The sequence below is a fragment of the Alligator mississippiensis genome, chromosome 11, assembly GCF_030867095.1.
Source record: "Alligator mississippiensis isolate rAllMis1 chromosome 11, rAllMis1, whole genome shotgun sequence".
NCBI lineage: Eukaryota > Metazoa > Chordata > Crocodylia > Alligatoridae > Alligator > Alligator mississippiensis.
In genome coordinates this window covers 56,211,863-56,229,987 of record NC_081834.1, presented here as the reverse complement: position 1 = coordinate 56,229,987, position 18,125 = coordinate 56,211,863, and the positions used below count along the sequence as shown (strand labels likewise).

The 18,125-nt window shown below is 51.8% G+C and overlaps 1 protein-coding gene across 2 annotated transcripts; it reads left to right on the top strand.

The window, feature by feature from the left end:
* Positions 1-425: 425 nt before the first annotated feature.
* LOC132244131 (uncharacterized) lies at positions 426-6,719 on the top strand. Of its 2 annotated transcripts, XM_059715136.1 has the most exons (4): positions 426-2,723; positions 2,905-2,950; positions 3,088-3,189; positions 3,398-6,719. In XM_059715136.1, exons 3-4 carry the CDS (start codon positions 3,095-3,097, stop codon positions 6,675-6,677), a joined length of 3,375 nt encoding a protein of 1,124 aa, XP_059571119.1. In that variant the 5' UTR covers positions 426-2,723; positions 2,905-2,950; positions 3,088-3,094; the 3' UTR covers positions 6,678-6,719. The 2 variants fall into 2 exon arrangements, with proteins under 2 accessions (XP_059571119.1, XP_059571118.1); XM_059715135.1 differs by having other exon boundaries at positions 2,905-3,189.
* The last annotated feature ends 11,406 nt before the right edge of the window (positions 6,720-18,125 follow it).

The window sequence follows — 18,125 nt, the reverse complement described above, 5'->3', positions numbered from 1 at the left end:
GGGTCTCGGCCCACCAGGAGAACATCAGGCCTCCATGTTGGAGACAGGATGCCAAGCTAGATGGATCATTGGTCTGACCCAGTTTTATGTCCTTATTCCAGGCACTGCATGGCATCCTGCTTACGCTGCACAGCGGTACAGCCTCAGCATCTCCACCTCATTACATTGGCATGCTCCAAGGATGTGGCCTCCAGCAGTGCCGTAGCAAGGCGGGGGCAAGTGGGGCGACCGCCCTGGGTGCCGAAGCAAAGGGGACGCCAAGAGGCACTGCCCAGTTGGGGCGGGCGCAGGACGGAGCCGTGAGGGACTTATCTGGGGAGATGGGGATGGGGAAAGGGTGGCTTCTGCCGCTGCGTACACTCCTGGCAAGCATGGGGGGTGCCCCCCTGACCTGTGCAGGGGGCTAGGGCGGGCTGTCACTGCAGGGCTTGCCCTAGGCATCAAACTTTGGTGCTTCAGCACTGGTCTCTAGGGTGGATCTACCTAAGCCACGTTCTGGCTTCCAGATCTCCGTGAGTCTCCCCAGCCTGGGCAGCCCCTCCACCCAGCCTAGCTCCCCCCCCCCCGCCACCCCCTGGCCACTCAATTTTCCTTCCTTCCTCCTCTTTCTCCCTGCCATGCATTTAATTAGCTCATAGAGCACACTGTTATGTATGCATGTGTCATGGGGTTGTAATTCCTGGGTTCATCCTGTGCCTCAGGGTACCTGCTGGTTGTTGCTGGGGGCTGTAGGGGCCAGAAAGAAATATTTATTCCCCTTAAAGGCAGAACCTGGCATCTGATGCAGTGGTTAGTTCTTGGTTTGGGGCCTTCCTTTGAAGCCTCAGAGAGCAGCTGGCTATTTCCAAGCTGAAACATGAAGGAAAAGGGGGGGGGGGTAGTAGCAAGATGACACCAAGTGATTCCAGGTGGGAAAGACCCAGGTGGACTGCGAGGAACTACAGAAGGATCCTGCATGATTGAGTGACTGGGCAACGAAATGGCAGATAAAAATCCAGCATTGATAAGTGTAAAGTGATGCAAATGGGCAAAAATAACCCATGCTTTACCTATTATGGGCTCTACATGAGCTGGTACCACACAGGAAAGAGATCTGGGAGTAATTGTGGACAGCTGGCTAAAAAATACCAGCTCGATGGCTAAAGAAGAGAATTGTAAATGAAACAAAGTCTCAGGTTTCCCCTTTATAAATCCATGGTGCCCCCACACACTGAAGACTGTGCCCAGGTCTGGTTCCCGCATCTCAAGGAGTGAGGGGCACGGCCTCTGAATCAGGGCTTCCTAGACCTTAGATGCTGGAGGCTGCAAGTGAGAAACCATGGATAGCCCTGGTCAGACATAGTTTACTCTCCCTTCCAGCATGTGCTGTCTGCCATGGTGTGACACAAGAGACTGGGCAAGACAGACCTGTGGTGTGACCCAGTATATAGCACTTCTGTTCTTAATTCAGTGTGGAGGAGATGGCTTGGTGCTGTAAAGGAAGAAGCTGGTTGCTGGGATCCAGGACTCACAGGTTTCATCAATAGATCACTAGTTCCTGGATCTCCTGGAAGTTTCATCCTAGCAGCTTGGCTAAAATGCTAGGGGTCCCCAGCATCAAAAGCCTATGTTTCCTCTCTGCAGCTACATCCCCATGGGTTTGCTCCCCTCAGAGTAGTTTGTGCCATGTGTGCAGCCAGGCAGGGTCTGTTGCCTCCTTATGAGCTCACAAGGACCCTCCCATTCTGACCTCATGATGATGTCACTCCCTGACTACCTCCTAGGGCCCAGGGTCCCTCAGGTGGGCAGTTGCCAAGAAAGAGGTGGAGGAGGGAGGTTGCTATATCTTCTGCTCCACCAACCTGGCAACTTACTAGTATGGATTTTCTCATTGAATTCATCCTGGTTATACTGGGAACTCAAGTAGCCTTTTGGCTTTTGGATTTGCAGGTAGGTGTGGGGGGAGGGACAGAGGGGAGGAGGCTTCTGGGCTTTGCTGGTTGGCTCCTCCTCTCCTTTCTGCTCCATGTGTCAGGATGTTCTTAACCCTCTTTTAGAGGCAGGGGAAACACCCTGGATCTGGGTCAATTAAGGCAGTTTCCTTGAGCGTTCCCTGGGATAACTGTTCCCCTGGCATGGTTTAGTACCTGCCTCGGTGTTGGGGCTTAAAGCCCACTTTATGGAAATGGGAGGCTCCTCCCTAGCTTGTGTCTGTGGCCGTATGACTGAGGGCAGGTGAAACTTGGGGGCATCTTAACACCAAGTCTCTGGACTCGGGCCTCCAGGTAGGATGTCCACCAAAAGACTTTGGAAATATCTGAAGCCCCTGGCGGGGGTGGAGGATGTTTGCCAGTTGTAGGCCACTTATGGTTTGGACTGACTCATGAATTTAGACTTGATTCAGCTGATTTGCCTTGGAACATGAAACATTTCTTTAAAAAAACCCTGAAGTAAACAAAACAAAAACTGTTTTTAGAGGTGTTGGGTGTTGGCTGCAACTGAGGCCGGGGATGGTGACAGGGCTGTGCTAATGCTCCTGCTGGGACGACAGCCACAGGCTTCTGGCTAAAGGGTCTTGTCCCTCTGCTCAGGGTCCCCGTGGGGATGGTGGGACCTGCCAGGCGGGCACCAGTTCTCCGGCTCTGTGGGGTCCAGGGAGGTGCTCTCTAACCCGCTGCTCTCTGTGTGTGTGCAGAGCATTCATCGGAGGCCGAGGCAGATACTGGGAAGAGCCAAGCTGGGAGGTGAGTAGCCTCGGGCCCTGGCCTGGGTCAGCGGCAGGAGAGAGCATGGCCCCCTGCCTCCTCCCAGCCCATGGGAGCCACGGAGGAGCAGCCGGGGCCCCACTCACAGGCTGGGGGTACCGGCTGGGGAGGGGCAGAGTCTCCCCAGGCCCACACCAGCTCCTTCCTCTCTCCCTTACAGCAGCTTGGGGACATGTGGAGGAGACACCGCCACCCCAGTGCACACAGTAAGCACTGCCCCATGCCCCTGCAGCCTCCCGGGGCCTGAGAGACCCCTTTCTGCCAGGGATGGGGCTGGCTCAGGAAAGAGAGGAGGGGAGGGGGCAATGCAGCCATATGAGATGCCCTCCTCTTTGTCCTGCAGCTGCCCCATGCCTGGGCACAGGCTCAACCTCGAGCGCACACTGCAGCTGGTGGAGAGGAGGCTCATGCACGTGACCTGGCACCTGATGAGAGATCTGAACCCGTAAGAGCTGAGTGGGGAAGGTGCAGGGTATTTCTGAGGGGGCCTGGGGCCTGTTCCCAGAGGGGACCTGGAAGCCATGTTTTCTGCAATCTTTGGGAGGACACGGCCCTGCCCCACGTCCCCCAGGGTCTGGACCATGTGGGGTGGGGTGGAGGGGACATGCTTTGCCCCCCATCTCATCTCTGCCCCCATCTCCTCTCTGCCACAGGCCCAGACCTACATGTCCTGCACCATCCTGGATCTCCGAGGAGCCTGAGGAAATGGAGGACCCTGACGCTGCCTTCATGCAACCTCCCAGCCGTGCTGCCATGGGGGATGCCTTCACGGGGCCGTTGCTGTTGCCCTCCCTAAGGGAGACGTTTGTGCTTTTGGAGGAAGATGGCGTGGCTCTCCCCAGCCCAGCCTGGCACCCCCCTAAGTCCCTATCAAGACAGGCAAATGGGTGTCAGAGTCAGCCCATGCCTGTGCCAGTGCTGGAGCCGGTGGTTTCCCAACATCTGGACTTCCACATCTGGTGCCTGGACCTGCAGCGCCAGCTGGGCCTCCCCAACCCGGATGCCAAGTCACTGGCCCACCTGATCCCCCGAGTGCCGCTCCGGTGCCCCCGTCCCACGTACGCCGAGAGACACCAGCTCTGGAAGAGCATCTCCCGTACCCCTCAGGATTCCCGCACAGCCCTGCGGGTCTTTCACCCGCTGCCCACCCTGCCTGAGGAGCCGCCACAGTGGGAGGAGGCAGAGGCCGTGAAGACAGAGGAGCCTGGATCTGACCCACAGGATAAGGCCGCACATCCTCCGGGATTGGACACCCAGGAGCCCTGTGTCTGCCTCCCCAAGCCCTTGCCCTGCCAGGCCCCAAGGCTCATGATCCTCCCTGAGGCTGCCCTGAGCCAGCCCGCGCCCCATGCTGACACCAGTCTGCAGCCTTCTTTCCAGCAGGGGAGCCCAGAGACACAGCCTCCACTGGCCCATGGGTCCCAGGGGATGGATCTGTGTTTGAAAGAGACTCCCTCAGCCACCCAGGCCCATCCTTGGGGGAAGCCTTGCAGCGCGGCTGAGCCAGGGAAGGGCCCAGAGCACCGCCACCACCCCCTGAACTCCTACAGACCACTGGGGTGCACCAGCCTGCAGGGGAAGCTGCACCTCCTGGCCCCAGAGCCTGCGGGCAAGCAGGATCCTGCAGACACCACTGTGTTGCCAGGGGAAGCCAGCACCAAGGTCCCAGACCCATCTGAGGATGTTTGTGCTTCTCAGGAGCTGTTGGAGCGGCACCTCATGGGGAAGCAGCCGCAGGAGGTGACTGAAGAGCCGGGCCCGGCCTCTTGCCGAATGCCCCCAGGGGCAGAGACTGACACAGGAAAGGACTTGTCCCACCCGTGGGGCACCACCAATGAAGGTGCAACAACCAGCATCAGATGCCTCCTTCCCACCCCGGTGAGAGGCCGCCATGGAGGAAGGGAGCGGTGGAGCCTGGAGCAGCCCAGGAAAGGCACCCAGCTGCCCCCTGCCTGGCACCCCAGAGGGCAGAGGGGGGCACCCAGTGCGCAGCCAGTGGCAGCTGGGAGCCGAGAGCTGCATCAGGCTGGTGGGCAGGCACCTGACCTCCACTACATCTGTGGCCTGGAAGGAAAGCCAGCCCGTGCGGTCTGGCCAGGAGACTCTGGGCAGCTTGGTGCCCGCTGCAGCCTGAAGGAGCTTCAGGGGCCGCTGCAGAAGATCACAAAGGTCATGGCAAGAAGCCCCAAGGCCTCAACAAGCTCCATGGATGGTGCAGGAAGGGGCCTCCAGCACAGCAGCCTTGAGACCAGCTGGGAACGGGATCAACTGGTCTCCCAGCTGCCCCCAGGCTCAGAGATATCCCTGGGGACCGATGTCCCATTATCCCAGACCTTCATGCCTGCGTGGAGGCACAGACCAGCCTCAGTGCTGCCCCACAAGCCAATCCACAAGCCTGGTGGGGAAAGCAGGATGGGACCCAGTCAGGGGAGACACCCTGACTCCAGCCAGCCCCAGCACGGAAAAGCAACCCGTGCTAGCAGCTCGAGGGCTGTGGCAAGAAAAAGCCTAGCCGGCACCCCTGGAGACACCAAAAGGCTCCCCAGGGAGAGGGGATGGGGTGCAGGGCCAGGCCCTTGGCCATGGAAGGAGGGAGGGACCAAGAAGTGCCCTGTGGGGGCAGCCAGGCCTGGACCCAGGCCAGACCATGTAGAGCCCCCTGACCTGGCGCAACTCCTGGGCTCCATCCTGACCTCTCCCAGCGCTCATGACCTGCAGCTCCAGTTTGTTGCTGACCCGCTGAAGAAGCAGTGCCCCCAGGGTGCCAGTGCCATTTGCCCCCACCAGGCCCCTGTGCGAGCTGCCTTCTCCACCCAGGTGGATGTCCAGGCTCAAGACCAGGTCAGCGCCCACCAGATGAGCCTGAGCCACAGGCTAGATGCCCCCAGCGGGCCAGCTCAGGAGGGGCCGCCCACAGGGGGCTCCCGGGGGACATGGAAGGGGGTGAAGGGTCAGGCGAAGGCAGGGACATCTGAGCAGGGGGTGGACGATGCCACAAAAGTCTGGCTCCGCACATCCCAAGCCCCGGATGGGGTCTTTCAAATGTGTGGCAAGAAGCAGCAGAGGAAGCCAGGTGGCTCTTTGGGCCCTGGCGACTTCCAGGGACCCCTTGAAGAGCCTCAGCACTCATCTCCAGGGGACCCCTTGCGTCCTTCCAATCTGGACCAGAAGCCCCTGGAGAGAGGGAGCCAGAGGCAGGACAGGAGGCTGAGGAGAGCTTCCTGTGAACGGCCCCAAACTGTCTGTGTCAGCACCAGCACCGTAGACTTCCCCCAGCAGATGGATGGAGCCACTTCTCTCCTGGCCACCAAAGAAAAGAAACCCCAGACCAGGACCCCATCGGTGCCCAGAGAAAAGGTCCCTTTGGGCCACCGCTTCCTGAGGGGCCTCCAGCGCACCTTCTCCAAGCTGTGCCTCACCATGAGGGCCCGGCTGTCCCAGGATCCACGGAACAAGGTCCCCAACATCAGGCTCACAAAGCCTCCCTTGCGCCATCAGGCCTCCAAGGTGGCGCCCCATTGGCACCTCCCAGTCCCCACCTGCCTGCTGGGAGGGACACCCAGGAATCCACCTTCTCCCTGGGCTCGGGCAGGTGCTCACCCTCCTGGTCTACTTCTAGGACACTGTTGTCTCTTCCCATCTGCATTACAAATGGGCACCCACAGACTCCCCACAGTTGGCATTGGGAAACGGTGGTATACTTCCCATCCCACTCTGCAATTCCATCATCTCCAGGTCCTTCCCTTGGGAACAGCACAGAGAGAGAGAGTGCATTTGGCATCTGCCTTTCACCCTTTTCAACATGGGGACTTCCTACAACACCTTCGTGGCTACAAGTTCCAGACCTCCAGCATGACAGGGCTCCAGCACTGTGCCCTGACCTGTTGGCAGTGGATTGATAACAATGTGTCCTTCCATATATTTTGGATGTGATATTTTTCTCTGTCTCTCTTAGTAAAGGTTGTTCTTGATGAATGTGCTCCAGGTGTTTTTCTTGCCCCTGTTTCCCCATGGATGAGGACAGACAGGGGATTCCCTGCTTTCGTGGGTGCTGATTTCTGTGAAATCATGAAGGGTGCAGAGAAAGGGAAGAGGTGCCGAGCCATGAGAGCCTGAAGTCAGTCAGACGGCAGGTTCTAGACGAAATAAGATCGAAAGAGGCTTGTGCTCTGTCTGTCTGTCTGTATATATATTTGGAAAGCTTATGCTCTCTGTGCATATTTGTCTTATTTAATTAGTTTATAAAGGTGCAACTCTACCTTGCTTTATTACTGAAGGAATCAATGGGCCATTGTTCTTCACTTCACAGGTGTGAGGTGCTAACGTTTCTCTCTCCTTAATGCTCCTGACTGATGAAGCTAACCTTTCTTAGGGGGAAATTTGTTCTCTGCAACTTCAATTTCTTCCCCTATTTCACAGCTCTTTAGCCATTTCGAAGATCAGAGGACCTCTTTCTTCAAGAGTGAGTGACCCAGGAAATGCCACACTCTGTGTATCAGAACTGGACTAATGTATCTCTTCTAGATTTATGGAAAGCTTTTTCACCATCTCCTGCCATCGCGGATCTGGGGTGAAAATAACAGTGCTGGGGGGACAGGCGGGGGGCGGGGGGGACAGGGGCGAGTTGTGTGTGTGTGTAGGTCTACTCTAGCAAGAAGGGGCTGATAAGGGCCTGTCCTTCACCTGGTAACATCAATATCCCTGTATTTGAAGTAGCACGGGGGGATTTTCAATGCCCCGATATCTGCTGCTGAAAGTGCTTTAGCTGAAGGGACACAAGGGGGTGCTGGACCACCACATGAAATACTGAGTCAATGGAATAGGCAGATAACTGTTAAGGGGCAGGGATTTCCATGGGGGATATCTTCTGTTGGACTGCCTGCATGGTTGGGATTGATTTAGACCAGCTTTAGGTTCAAGGCATTCATTCTTCAGGAAAGTAATGGGCAAGTATTTGCAGGATTCATTTGTTTGAAGAGGGAGGAGAGAGACTTGAATTGAGAGCACATTTGATACTTATGCTAATTACCGCCAACAAGTAGCTAATTTACTGTGAAACGATGGGAAATTCTAAAATATTGTAATTAACTGAATCTCAGTTGGTGCCAGGTAAGTGTAAATGGGATGATATTTAGGAGAGCAGGGTAGGGAGTGTGAAGAGGATAACAAGGTGATCGCAGGTAGCCAGCATGGATTCACCAAGGGCAAATCATGCTTGACCAATGTGATTCCTTCCATGATAAGGTGACAGGCTCTGGATGTGGGGAGAGTCATAGATGTGATAGACCTTGACTTTAGCAAGGCTTTTGGACCCTGTGGTCCCCTCTATACATTACAGGTACCACACAGTTAACTGTTTAATTACCCATTTATCTTAAAACCTGCAGCATATTTTCATCTCTAGCTAAAAACCTTCACTCATGGGTGTTCAGATGAACTCAGGTGTAGAAATAATTGACAGTGAAGTATTGGAGGCACTGCCAAAACACGCAAGAAGGCTAGCTTTTGTTTTGTGAATCTGAATGAGATGCACATTTAATTACAGTGATTACAAGACTAGTGACACTATATTTTTTGACTCTTGCCTAGCTTGTTGTGTTTTTTAACCTTTATATATAATATAGCAAATAAATATACATCCCACTAGTTTTATGCGTTTTTGCTTTGATCTTAGAGTGAATACTGTAGCGCTGGCCCCTAGCATATTAGTAAAGCTTCTAGTTTCTCTTTAACTGGGGAAAATGTGCACTGTGGTCATGGGGGGAACTAGGATTTAGGAAAAGTGGGGAGCACAGCCACACAGAGCATAGTCATACAGAGCACAACACATTTTTTTCCATTTAAAGAGAAACTAGATGCTGCACTAATATGCTAAGGAGCCTGCGCTATAATATTTCATTTAAGATCAAAGTAAAAGGATATAATTCCTGGAATGTGCACTAGATTACATGTGATTTTAGCAATAATAATTTGTTGGATTATATATAAAGTTTAAAAGAAACTGGATGAAAAATAGTCAAAATAGCACAAAGATCTTGCATCGTTAGTTCTGTAGTCATTATCGTTAAATGTACGCAGCTAATTTCAGTTTCATAACACAAAATCTAGCCACCTTAAGCATCTTGATGTGCCTCCAATACTTCACTGTCAGTCATTTCTACACCTGGGTTCATACAAGCACATGTGAAGGAAGGCTTTAAGCTAGAGCTAGAAAAACATTGTGTAGTGCTGCTACAGGTTACCAGCTGGGGCATGTCTCTATTGGGGTTTTGCAGCTCATGCTAAAGCCTGCACTGCTGTGGTTTTGTCCCTGTGAGCCAGTCCAACCTCCACCCATGTTGCAATCGCCTTTCTTGACAAGCCCTGAATTCCTTTACTATCTATAGCTTTCCTGTCATCTCGAACCCTTGCCTGGGTGAGAGGTACCCACACATGGCAGAGAGAATCTGAGATGACGTGAGTGGCAGGGGACAGGGGTCGGGGGTGCTATTATTCGCACAATGACCTTCATGTACAGAGAAACCAGCTTGGAACTTATCATATCTTCTTGCAAACACCATGCCCTGGGATATAACATGCACCTTTATTTTGAAAGGCAGAAGGAAGGGAAAATAACAGCTCTTTCTTTGTAATAATTGGACACATCTACATGTCAAAGCAATACATTCCAGCACAGGTTGAACCAGTCTTTATTGCATCTGGACACACCATTTGAACATGCACTGGGGACTGCAGCACGTTGAGCCAGGCTGAAGCTACCCCTGCTGGCATGGCTTCTCCAAGGGCTGCTCCAATCTAGTCCAGTGTGTTGTGGAGGGGCTGGCTGGGGCACAAGGGTGCTACAGTGTGGGGCTAGCCAGCCATATTGAAACCCCAAACTCATGCCCCAGCTAGCCCTATCGGCATCTACATGTGGGTTGCTGTGGAGTGAAAAACTTCACCGTAAGATAGTATTTGTATTTACAAATGCTATCCTGCTGTGGAGTTAATTAGTTTACTCCTTCCTAATAGCACTGCACTTGTAGACATTGAGAAGTTTAGTGCAGAGCTAATTAGGCAACTGCAATAATGTGTACATTGGCAGAGCCTTGTCACCATCCCCACCTGTGGCTGCAGCCAATACCCAATGCCTTTGAGGGAGGTTTAAGAGCACCCTGACACATGGAGCAGGACAAAGGAGATGGAGGAAACCAGCAAACCACAGGAATCTATGGTAGAAAGAATCATAATTCTCTAGACCTTTTGCAAATGCAGGCATTCGTATGTGTGTATTTAATACTAGTGGATCCAGCCCTTTGAACCCCTAAGTACAACAGGGGACGTGGAGGAAGGAGATGGAGAGAGTCTAGAAGCTACAACAACGAGACATGCAGCAGTACACTGCAGGTAAGTACCAAGGGGCCCTTTGGGCATCAGAAGGGGGTGGGGGCACCAAAGGCACCATTCGGAGGGCTCAAGTGCCTTTGTACTAAAGCCTGGAGCATGGGGACCAAGCAGGAAGTCCTCGCACTACCGCTTGCAGATAATAACTTCGATTAAGTGGGGCTAATGGAAACCTGGTGGGACCCTACCCATGGCTGGGCGGTACACATTGAGGGCTACAGGTTGTACAGAAGGGACAGAGGAGGGAGGAAAGGGGGAGGGGTTGCTCTCTATGTAAAGGAGCATTATACATCTACCCTAATCAAAATGGGATCAGAGGAGGAGAAAGTTGATTCATAGATTCATAGATTCATAGATGTTAGGGTCGGAAGGGACCTCAATAGATCATCCTGCATAGGCAGGAAAGAGTGCTGGGTCTAGATGACCCCAGCTAGATGCCTATCTAACCTCCTCTTGAAGACCCCCAGGGTAGGGGAGAGCACCACATCCCTTGGGAGCCCGTTCCAGACCTTGGCCACTCGAACTGTGAAGAAGTTCTTCCTAATGTCCAGGCATTATGGGTTAGGATACATGGAGATACATGGAGATTGTGGGGAAAGGGACTTGGTGGGAGGTGGGGGCCTACTACAGACCACCACATCAAGAGGAAAAAGATAGACTTGCAATTCCTGAGGCATCTTTCAGAAACCGTACGGTCTAGGGACATGGTGTCATGGGGGACCTAAACTACCCCGACATGCTGGGAGGAGCAGTCAGCCAAATCCAACCGTTCGCATAGGTTGTTAACCTGCATGCAGGACCTTCACCTAATGCAGGAGGTATACAGTCCCACTAGCAGAAATGCCTTACTGGACTTCGTGTTGGCTACAGGGGATGACCTGGTAGGGGAACTGCAGATTCGTGGTCACCTTGGGGACAGTGACCACCAATCAAACGAATTCACCATCTGGCACAGGGTGGGTAAGATAACTAGTAGGGTGGAAGTGCTTGATTTTAGGAAGGCTAACTTCAGTGTGCTCAGGAGTGTAGTCAATGATGCACTGCAGGATAGGAGCACTGGAAGATGGGAGTCCAGGAAGGGTGGTCGTTCCTAAATAAAGGAGGCGATCCTTCAAGCGCAGAGGGAGATGATCCCAGTATGAGGGAAAAGGGGGAAAGGAGCCAAAAAACTTCCTTGGCACAACAGGGAAATCCAGGGGAGCCTGAAGGCAAAAAAGAAGGCATATAGGTGGTAGAAACAGGGGGAAGCTACCAAGGAGGAGTATACCTACTTGGCCCGCACTTGCAGGGAAGCAGTTAGAAAAGCTAAAGCAACTACAAAGCTGAGGCTGGCAACACAAAATAAATACAACAAAAAGTCTTTTTTTTAGGTATGTAGGGAGTAAAAGGAAGATGCAGGGCAGTATAGGACCCCTTCTGAGCAAAAAGGAGCAATTAGTGACAGGGAGCGGGGACAAGGCTGAGCTATTCAATGAGTTTTTTGCTTCGGTGTTCCTGAACAGGGGTCAAGATAAGTCTCCTAATGGGCTCTTAGACGGACATCAGAGGGACACCAGCCCAACAACTATCGATGCTGACTTATAGTTTCACAGTTTCATAGTTGGCAGGGTCGGAAGGGACCTGAGCAGATCATCAAGTCCGACCCCCTGCCGTGGCAGGAAAGAGCGCTGGGGTCAGACGACCCCGGCAAGGTGTTCATCCAGCCTTCTCTTGAAGACCCGCAGGGTAGGAGTCAGCACCGCTTCTCTTGGAAGTTGGTTCCAGATCCTAGCCGCCCTGACAGTGAAGCAGCGCCTCCTGATGTCTAGTCCGAATCTACCCTCTGCCAGCTTGTGACCGCTATTTCTAGTCATGCCCGGTAGTGCTTGGGGAACAGCGACTCCCCCAGCACCTGCTGGTCCCCTCTGACTAGTTTGTAAACGGCCACTAGATCCCCCTCAGCCTTCTCTTGTGGCGGCTGAACAGGTTCAGGTCCTGTAGCTTCTCCTCGTAGGGCCTGCCCTGCTGCCCGCTGATCATGCGGGTGGCTTCCTCTGGACCCTCTCCATGCTGTCCACATCCCTCCTGAAGTGAGGCGCCCAGGACTGGACGCAGTACTCCAGCTGGGGCCTGACCAGTGCCGCATAGAGGGGGAGGATCACCTCCTTGGACCTGCTCAAGATGCATCTGTGGATGCATGACAAGGTGTGGTTGGCCTTCCTGACTGTGTCCCCACACTGTCGGCCCATGTTCATTTTGGCATCAATAATGACTCCCAGATCCTTTTCTGCCTCTGCACTGATGAGGAGGGAGTTCCCCAGCCTGTAGGTATGCTGCTGGTTCTTCGTTCCCAGGTGCAGCACCTTGCACTTGTCAGTGTTGAAACCCATCCTGTTCTCAGCCGCCCACCCCTATAACCTGTCTAGGTCCAATTGCAGTCTATTCCCCCCTTCTAGCGTGCCCACTTCTTAGTGTCATCGGCAAATTTGAACAGGGTGCTTTTTACCCCCTCATCCAAGTTGCTGATGAAGATGTTGAACAGTGCGGGCCCAAGGACCGAGCCCTGGGGGACCCCACTGCCCACATCTCACCAGGTTGAATAGGACCCGTCCACCACCTCTCTGGGTGTGGCCCCCCAGCCAGTTAGTGACCCATCTGACTGTGTAGGTGTCAATGCCACAGTCCCCTAATTTTTTAACGGGCCCTGCAGGACAGGAAGGTGGGCCCTGCACAGCCCCACGCAGCCTGTTATGTCCCCTGGCCGTGGGGGCTCAGCAGCGCAGGCTGCTTTTCTCCGAGCCATGGGGGCTTGGAGAAACCGGAAGTGCCACAGTGGGCACTTCCGGTTTCACTTCATCTTACAAGCCGGCATGCCGGTTAGTGGAGCATGCCAGATTGTAAGATGCCGGTTAACAGAGCTTTTACTGTAGATGGGTCGGTATCGACCTGGAAGGATGTGGGCAGTGGGTCCCCCAGGGCTTGGTCCTTGGACATGTACTCTTCAATATCTTCATCAGTGACTTGGATGTGGGTGTGAAGTGTACTCTGTCCAAGTTTGTGGTTGATGCTAAATTGTGGGGTGAAGTTCACACCCCGGAGGGTAGGGAACGATTGCAGGCAGACCTGGACAAGTTAGAAAAGTGAGCGGTACACAACAGGATGCAGTACAACAAGGACAAGTGCAGAGCGCAGCACCTAGGCCATAAAAATATCCAGCACACCTCCTGGCTGGGAAGTGACCCTCTCAGCAGCACAGAAGCAGGAAGGGATCTCGGAGTCCTAGTGCAGTCCAAGATGAACATGAGTTGTCAGTGTGACGAAATCACCAGCAAAGCTAACTGCACTTTATCATGCATCAGCAGATACATGACAAATAGATCCAAGGAGGTGATACTCCCCCTCTATGCGGCATTGGTCAGACCACAATACTGAGTATTGCATCCAGTTCTGGGTGCTGTGCTTTAAGAAGGATGTGGATAACCTCGAGAGGGTCCAGAGGAGGGCCACTTGCATGGTTAGGGGCTTACAGGACAAGCCCTACGAGGAGAGACTGAGGGACCTGGACCCCTTCAGCCTCTGCAAGAGAAGGCTGAGGGGTGATCTTGTGGCCGCCTACAAATTCATTAGTGGGACACAGCAAGGGATGGGAGGTGCTCTTTTTATCAGGGCGCCTCTTGGGGTAATAAGAAACAACGATCACAAACTGACAGAGCAGATTTAGGCTAGATATCAGGAAACACTTCTTCACAGTAAGGGTGGCCAGAATCTGGAATGAGCTCCTAAAGGAGGTGGTGCTGTCCCCGACCTTGGGGGTCTTTAGGAGAAGGCTAGATAGGCATCTGGCCCCAGCACTCGCTCCTGTCTATGCAGGCGGTCGGACTCGATGATCTGTTGAGGTCCCTTCCAACCCCAGCATCTATGAATCTATGAACCTTTCTTGGTTCTTCGAAGCCATCTGTGAATCAGCCAAATGCAGCAGGGCAACAGGTATTCCCATGGTGTGTGTATTTCATCTGGGTGGATCCGGTCCTTCAAACCTTTCTTGGTTCTCCCAAGCCATCTGTGGGGCAGTGAAATGCAGCAGGGCAACAGGAGGGACAGGTGTGGGGGGGCAGGGGGAGGGGATGCTGGCATGAAATGACCAGGAGCTGGGGGCCAAGATGGGGCTGGAGCAGCTGCCAGTGGGGCCCCAGCGCCAAAAGGGACATGAATCACCCAGAGCCATCCAGCTATTTCAGTGTCTTCACATAAGCCCCCTCTGCTCGCTTTCCTTCCAGACTCCCTCCTGACTACATGTGGCTCGGACAGAGTCCTTTCAGAGGGGCTGAGTGCGGGGGTCCCAGCTCCCCGGAGTGGGCCTGAGATTTGCCGTGGGCCTCGGGACAGAGGGGAACTTTCCCAGTACGGTAAGACTCTCCCATTCTGATTATTCGCCCCTGCAGACACAGTGAGACAGCAGGCAGCCCAGGGGAACGAAACACACAGGGAGAAGTTAGGATATCCCCTCCCCCAGCCCTATATACAGCTTAAGCTTGATCCCCGTGTGAAGGCCTTTAATTCAAAGCGCTGTTGCTTCTTTTTTCAGTCTAAGGCTCTGGGAGCATTGCCAGTGAAAGGTTTCATGGCTTTTATCCATGGGCAGTGGATGGGTGTTTGAGGCTGGCATGAGCTATGGGAACAGTGGGACACTGGTACTTCTGTTGGGCGGTTTCTGTCCTTCTCTTACAGCTCTACAAAGCTCCTTATTTGATGAAGAAATTGCTTGCTTGGAAACCCCCCCCACCACCCTGCACATTAACAAAGCACTTTGGCAATGTGATTGCAGGCTGTGGACAGAAGCATAGCCTCTGGGGGGCCGTGAGATCCCTTTTAAAGGTGCTGCAGGGTGCTATGCCTTGTTAGGGGGTGGATCCTCCATAGCATTCAGCAGAGAAACCCAGAGATTTGTCATAGGAATCCATGGCGTCTGGTGGTAGGGAATGGCCCAGATTCCAGGACTGGAGTCTCCTGTGCCTGGCACTGTCTAGAGACCCTCTGCCGCAGTGAGTTTAAGATTAAAGCAAAAATAAATATAACCATTGGAATGTGCATTCATTTCCTAGCTTTACACACACACACACACACACACACACACACACACACACACACACGTGTGTGTGTGTGCACGCATATGTATGTATGTATGTATGTATGTTAAAAACAACAAGAAGCTAGGCAAAAATAGTCAGAAGCTATTGCGTCCCTTACACACACACCATACAGGCATAAACCAGGCGCACACATACTCAGGCAGGCATTAAGTAAATACTCACTCACTCACTCACTCACTCACTCACTCACTCACTCACATACACATCTACACACACATCACAGTATAAAGTAGATACAAACACACACATATGCACACTTACACACACAGAGGCAGGCAGAAATAAACCCAGGGTGCTTATGCACATGTATACCCCTCCACCCCCAGGAATCTGGGTCACAGACTCTCACACTCCCACACACAGAGGCAAAAACCAGGTACGCACACACTCAGGTGGACATAAACTAGGCGCACATGTGCACACATGCATGCACATTCACAGGCATTCATGAACCGCACACAAACATACAGGCATAGAGGCATAAACCAGGCATACACACACATACATATTCAGGCAGGCATCAACCAGACACAAACACATGCACACACACACACACATGAGAACACACACACACATGCACACATACACACACAAGCATAAACTAGACAAACACACACAGACATACACAGAGGCAGGCAGAAATAAAGCCCAGGCACATGTACGCATGCACACACACACACACACACACACACACACACACACACACACACACACCCTGGGGACAGGCATCCTACATCAGGTGTCAGCTCCTACAACAAGGTTGCCATGATTGGACTAAGTTTGGGCTAACAGACACCATGAGTAAAACCAGATTAGCTTTATTCCCTTGCAGCCAGGTGATTGGAGTGGCCAAAAGGCAGCTGCAAGGTTACACAAATCCAGTCTCCCTCCAGTTTGTGTATCTTCATACATACACAATCCAATCAGAAGATAATGCACCGTTAGTTATATCAGTGCATTCCCTAAACCCTTCCACTCAGCATTATGAATGGACCTCGCAAGTCATCTTGTCCAGCCCCCTGCTCAAGACAAAGTCCTCCCTGATGAAAGCCATCCCAACCAAGGGGTTGGCCAACCTCCTTGTGACACTTCCAGGGATGGAGACTCTACAACTTCTCTAGGCAGCCTGTGCCGGTGCACGACCAGCCTCATAGTCAGAAAGACCCTCCTCATCTCCGACATAAATTTCCCCTGTTGAAGCTTGAGGCTGTTTCTCTTAGTCCTGTCCTGTCCAGCCACAGAGAAAAGCCCATCTCCATCCTCTCCATAATCACCTTTCAGGAAGTTGAGGATGCTACCAAAAATCTCCTCAGTCTTCTCTTCTCCAGACAAAATGACCCCAGTTCTTTGAGCCTTTCCTTAATCGAAGTCATACTTCCCAGGCTTCTGATCATTTGTGATGCTCTCCACTGGACTCTTTCCAATCTGTTCTTGAAGTATGGGGCCCAAAGCTGGACACAGGACTCTGTAGAAAGAAAAAAAACAGGCTTATTATAGCTATTTGACATGAGTAGCATACTCCCAGAATCCTCTGGATGAACCCTAGATTGGCTCAGATAGCTGCTGTGCAGTTTTGCACTTAGACCTGGAAATTTAGCAGAACAAAAAGATAGTAAAAACACTGTTGTTTCTGTTTCAATTGTTCAGCCTTGTTTTGAACCCAGAGGGCAAGACAATATGTGCAAAACAAAGGAAGAGGAGTGTGAAGAAGAGAGAAATATATGAAAGGTTTACAAAATTGGGCAAAAGATGAAAGTAGAAAAGAATGAGTAAAAAATGTACAGTGAGAAAATGAGAAATGTGCTTTGAGAAGTGTCAAAAAAGCTATTGCTTATAGACCCGTATATGAGATTAGCTGACCCACTTCTCATTCATTTCCTGAAGCATTTTGAAAAAGGGCACACGTTTTAGCAATGTGAACAGAGAAAGTAAAGAGCTGAGGGGGTTGCAGGATCTCGGTCTTGTCAGGGACCATTTCCATTCTGCAAGAAGGTTTGCCTTAAACTCTCCTTGTGTAAAGACAGTAGAAAATGAATAACGGTGCAAGACCTTCCATCAAATCAGTTTTTCTAGCGCATACAGGAAAAGACATTTAAGTAAACCAGGGTGATGATTTGGGTTAACATACAGCTGTGTTGTTCCAGTGTCCTCTGTCCACCATCTTTACTCTCGTTGCTTCTGATAGGAATGGCAAATGAGGAAGGGTTTATACTCTAATAACAGGTAGTTGCACTGGTTAAAAGAAAACATGATCCAGCAGTCTGTCACATTAAATAATAAGGGAATTGATTAAAATAGGAAATTGCATATCAAGTGCAAAATATTTCTCCCCTGCCCCTCTTGTGGTTTAATAATTGAGAAAAGTATTTATTTTCTAAATGACCTTGTTAGGGACAGTTGCATGTGAATTTCTCCTAAATTTCTTTCGTGTTAATATGGTGTGTCAGTCTTTTTGAATTGAGAGAAACTCAATTTTTAACAATTTTAAAAGCAGGAAAAATGCATTTAAATGATACTGTGGAGGAGGAGGAAATGTCAGACCTTCCTGTGGGGTGAGATGCATCTCATCTTTATTTTAATGTGTACTTAGAATTCTAGCAGATGTTATTTCTGTAATGCTACGAAGTTTGTTAACCAAGGCAATGATGGGAAGATCATGTAAAACCTGATCTAGAAGGGATATGAAAAGAAGCGACAACATGGAAGGAGATTGCACAAGACAGAAAGGGATGGACTCCTAGGGCATTTATACACGTGCTTCAGGAGTGTGTAGTGAGGGAGCGCTTTAATTAGAGCAGCTCCAAGAGCTACTCTAATTAAAGTGCCTGGAGTGTGATGTGTATCACCATCCCCACACTGAAAAATGGTG

Bases quoted from the DNA above. Each gene is read 5' to 3' on its own strand.
- LOC132244131 (XM_059715135.1), top strand. From the start codon at position 3,050: ATGCAGCCATATGAGATGCCCTCCTCTTTGTCCTGCAGCTGCCCCATG. The intron at 3,190-3,397 runs GTAAGAGCTGAG...TCTCTGCCACAG, and splicing joins CTGATGAGAGATCTGAACCC to GCCCAGACCTACATGTCCTG.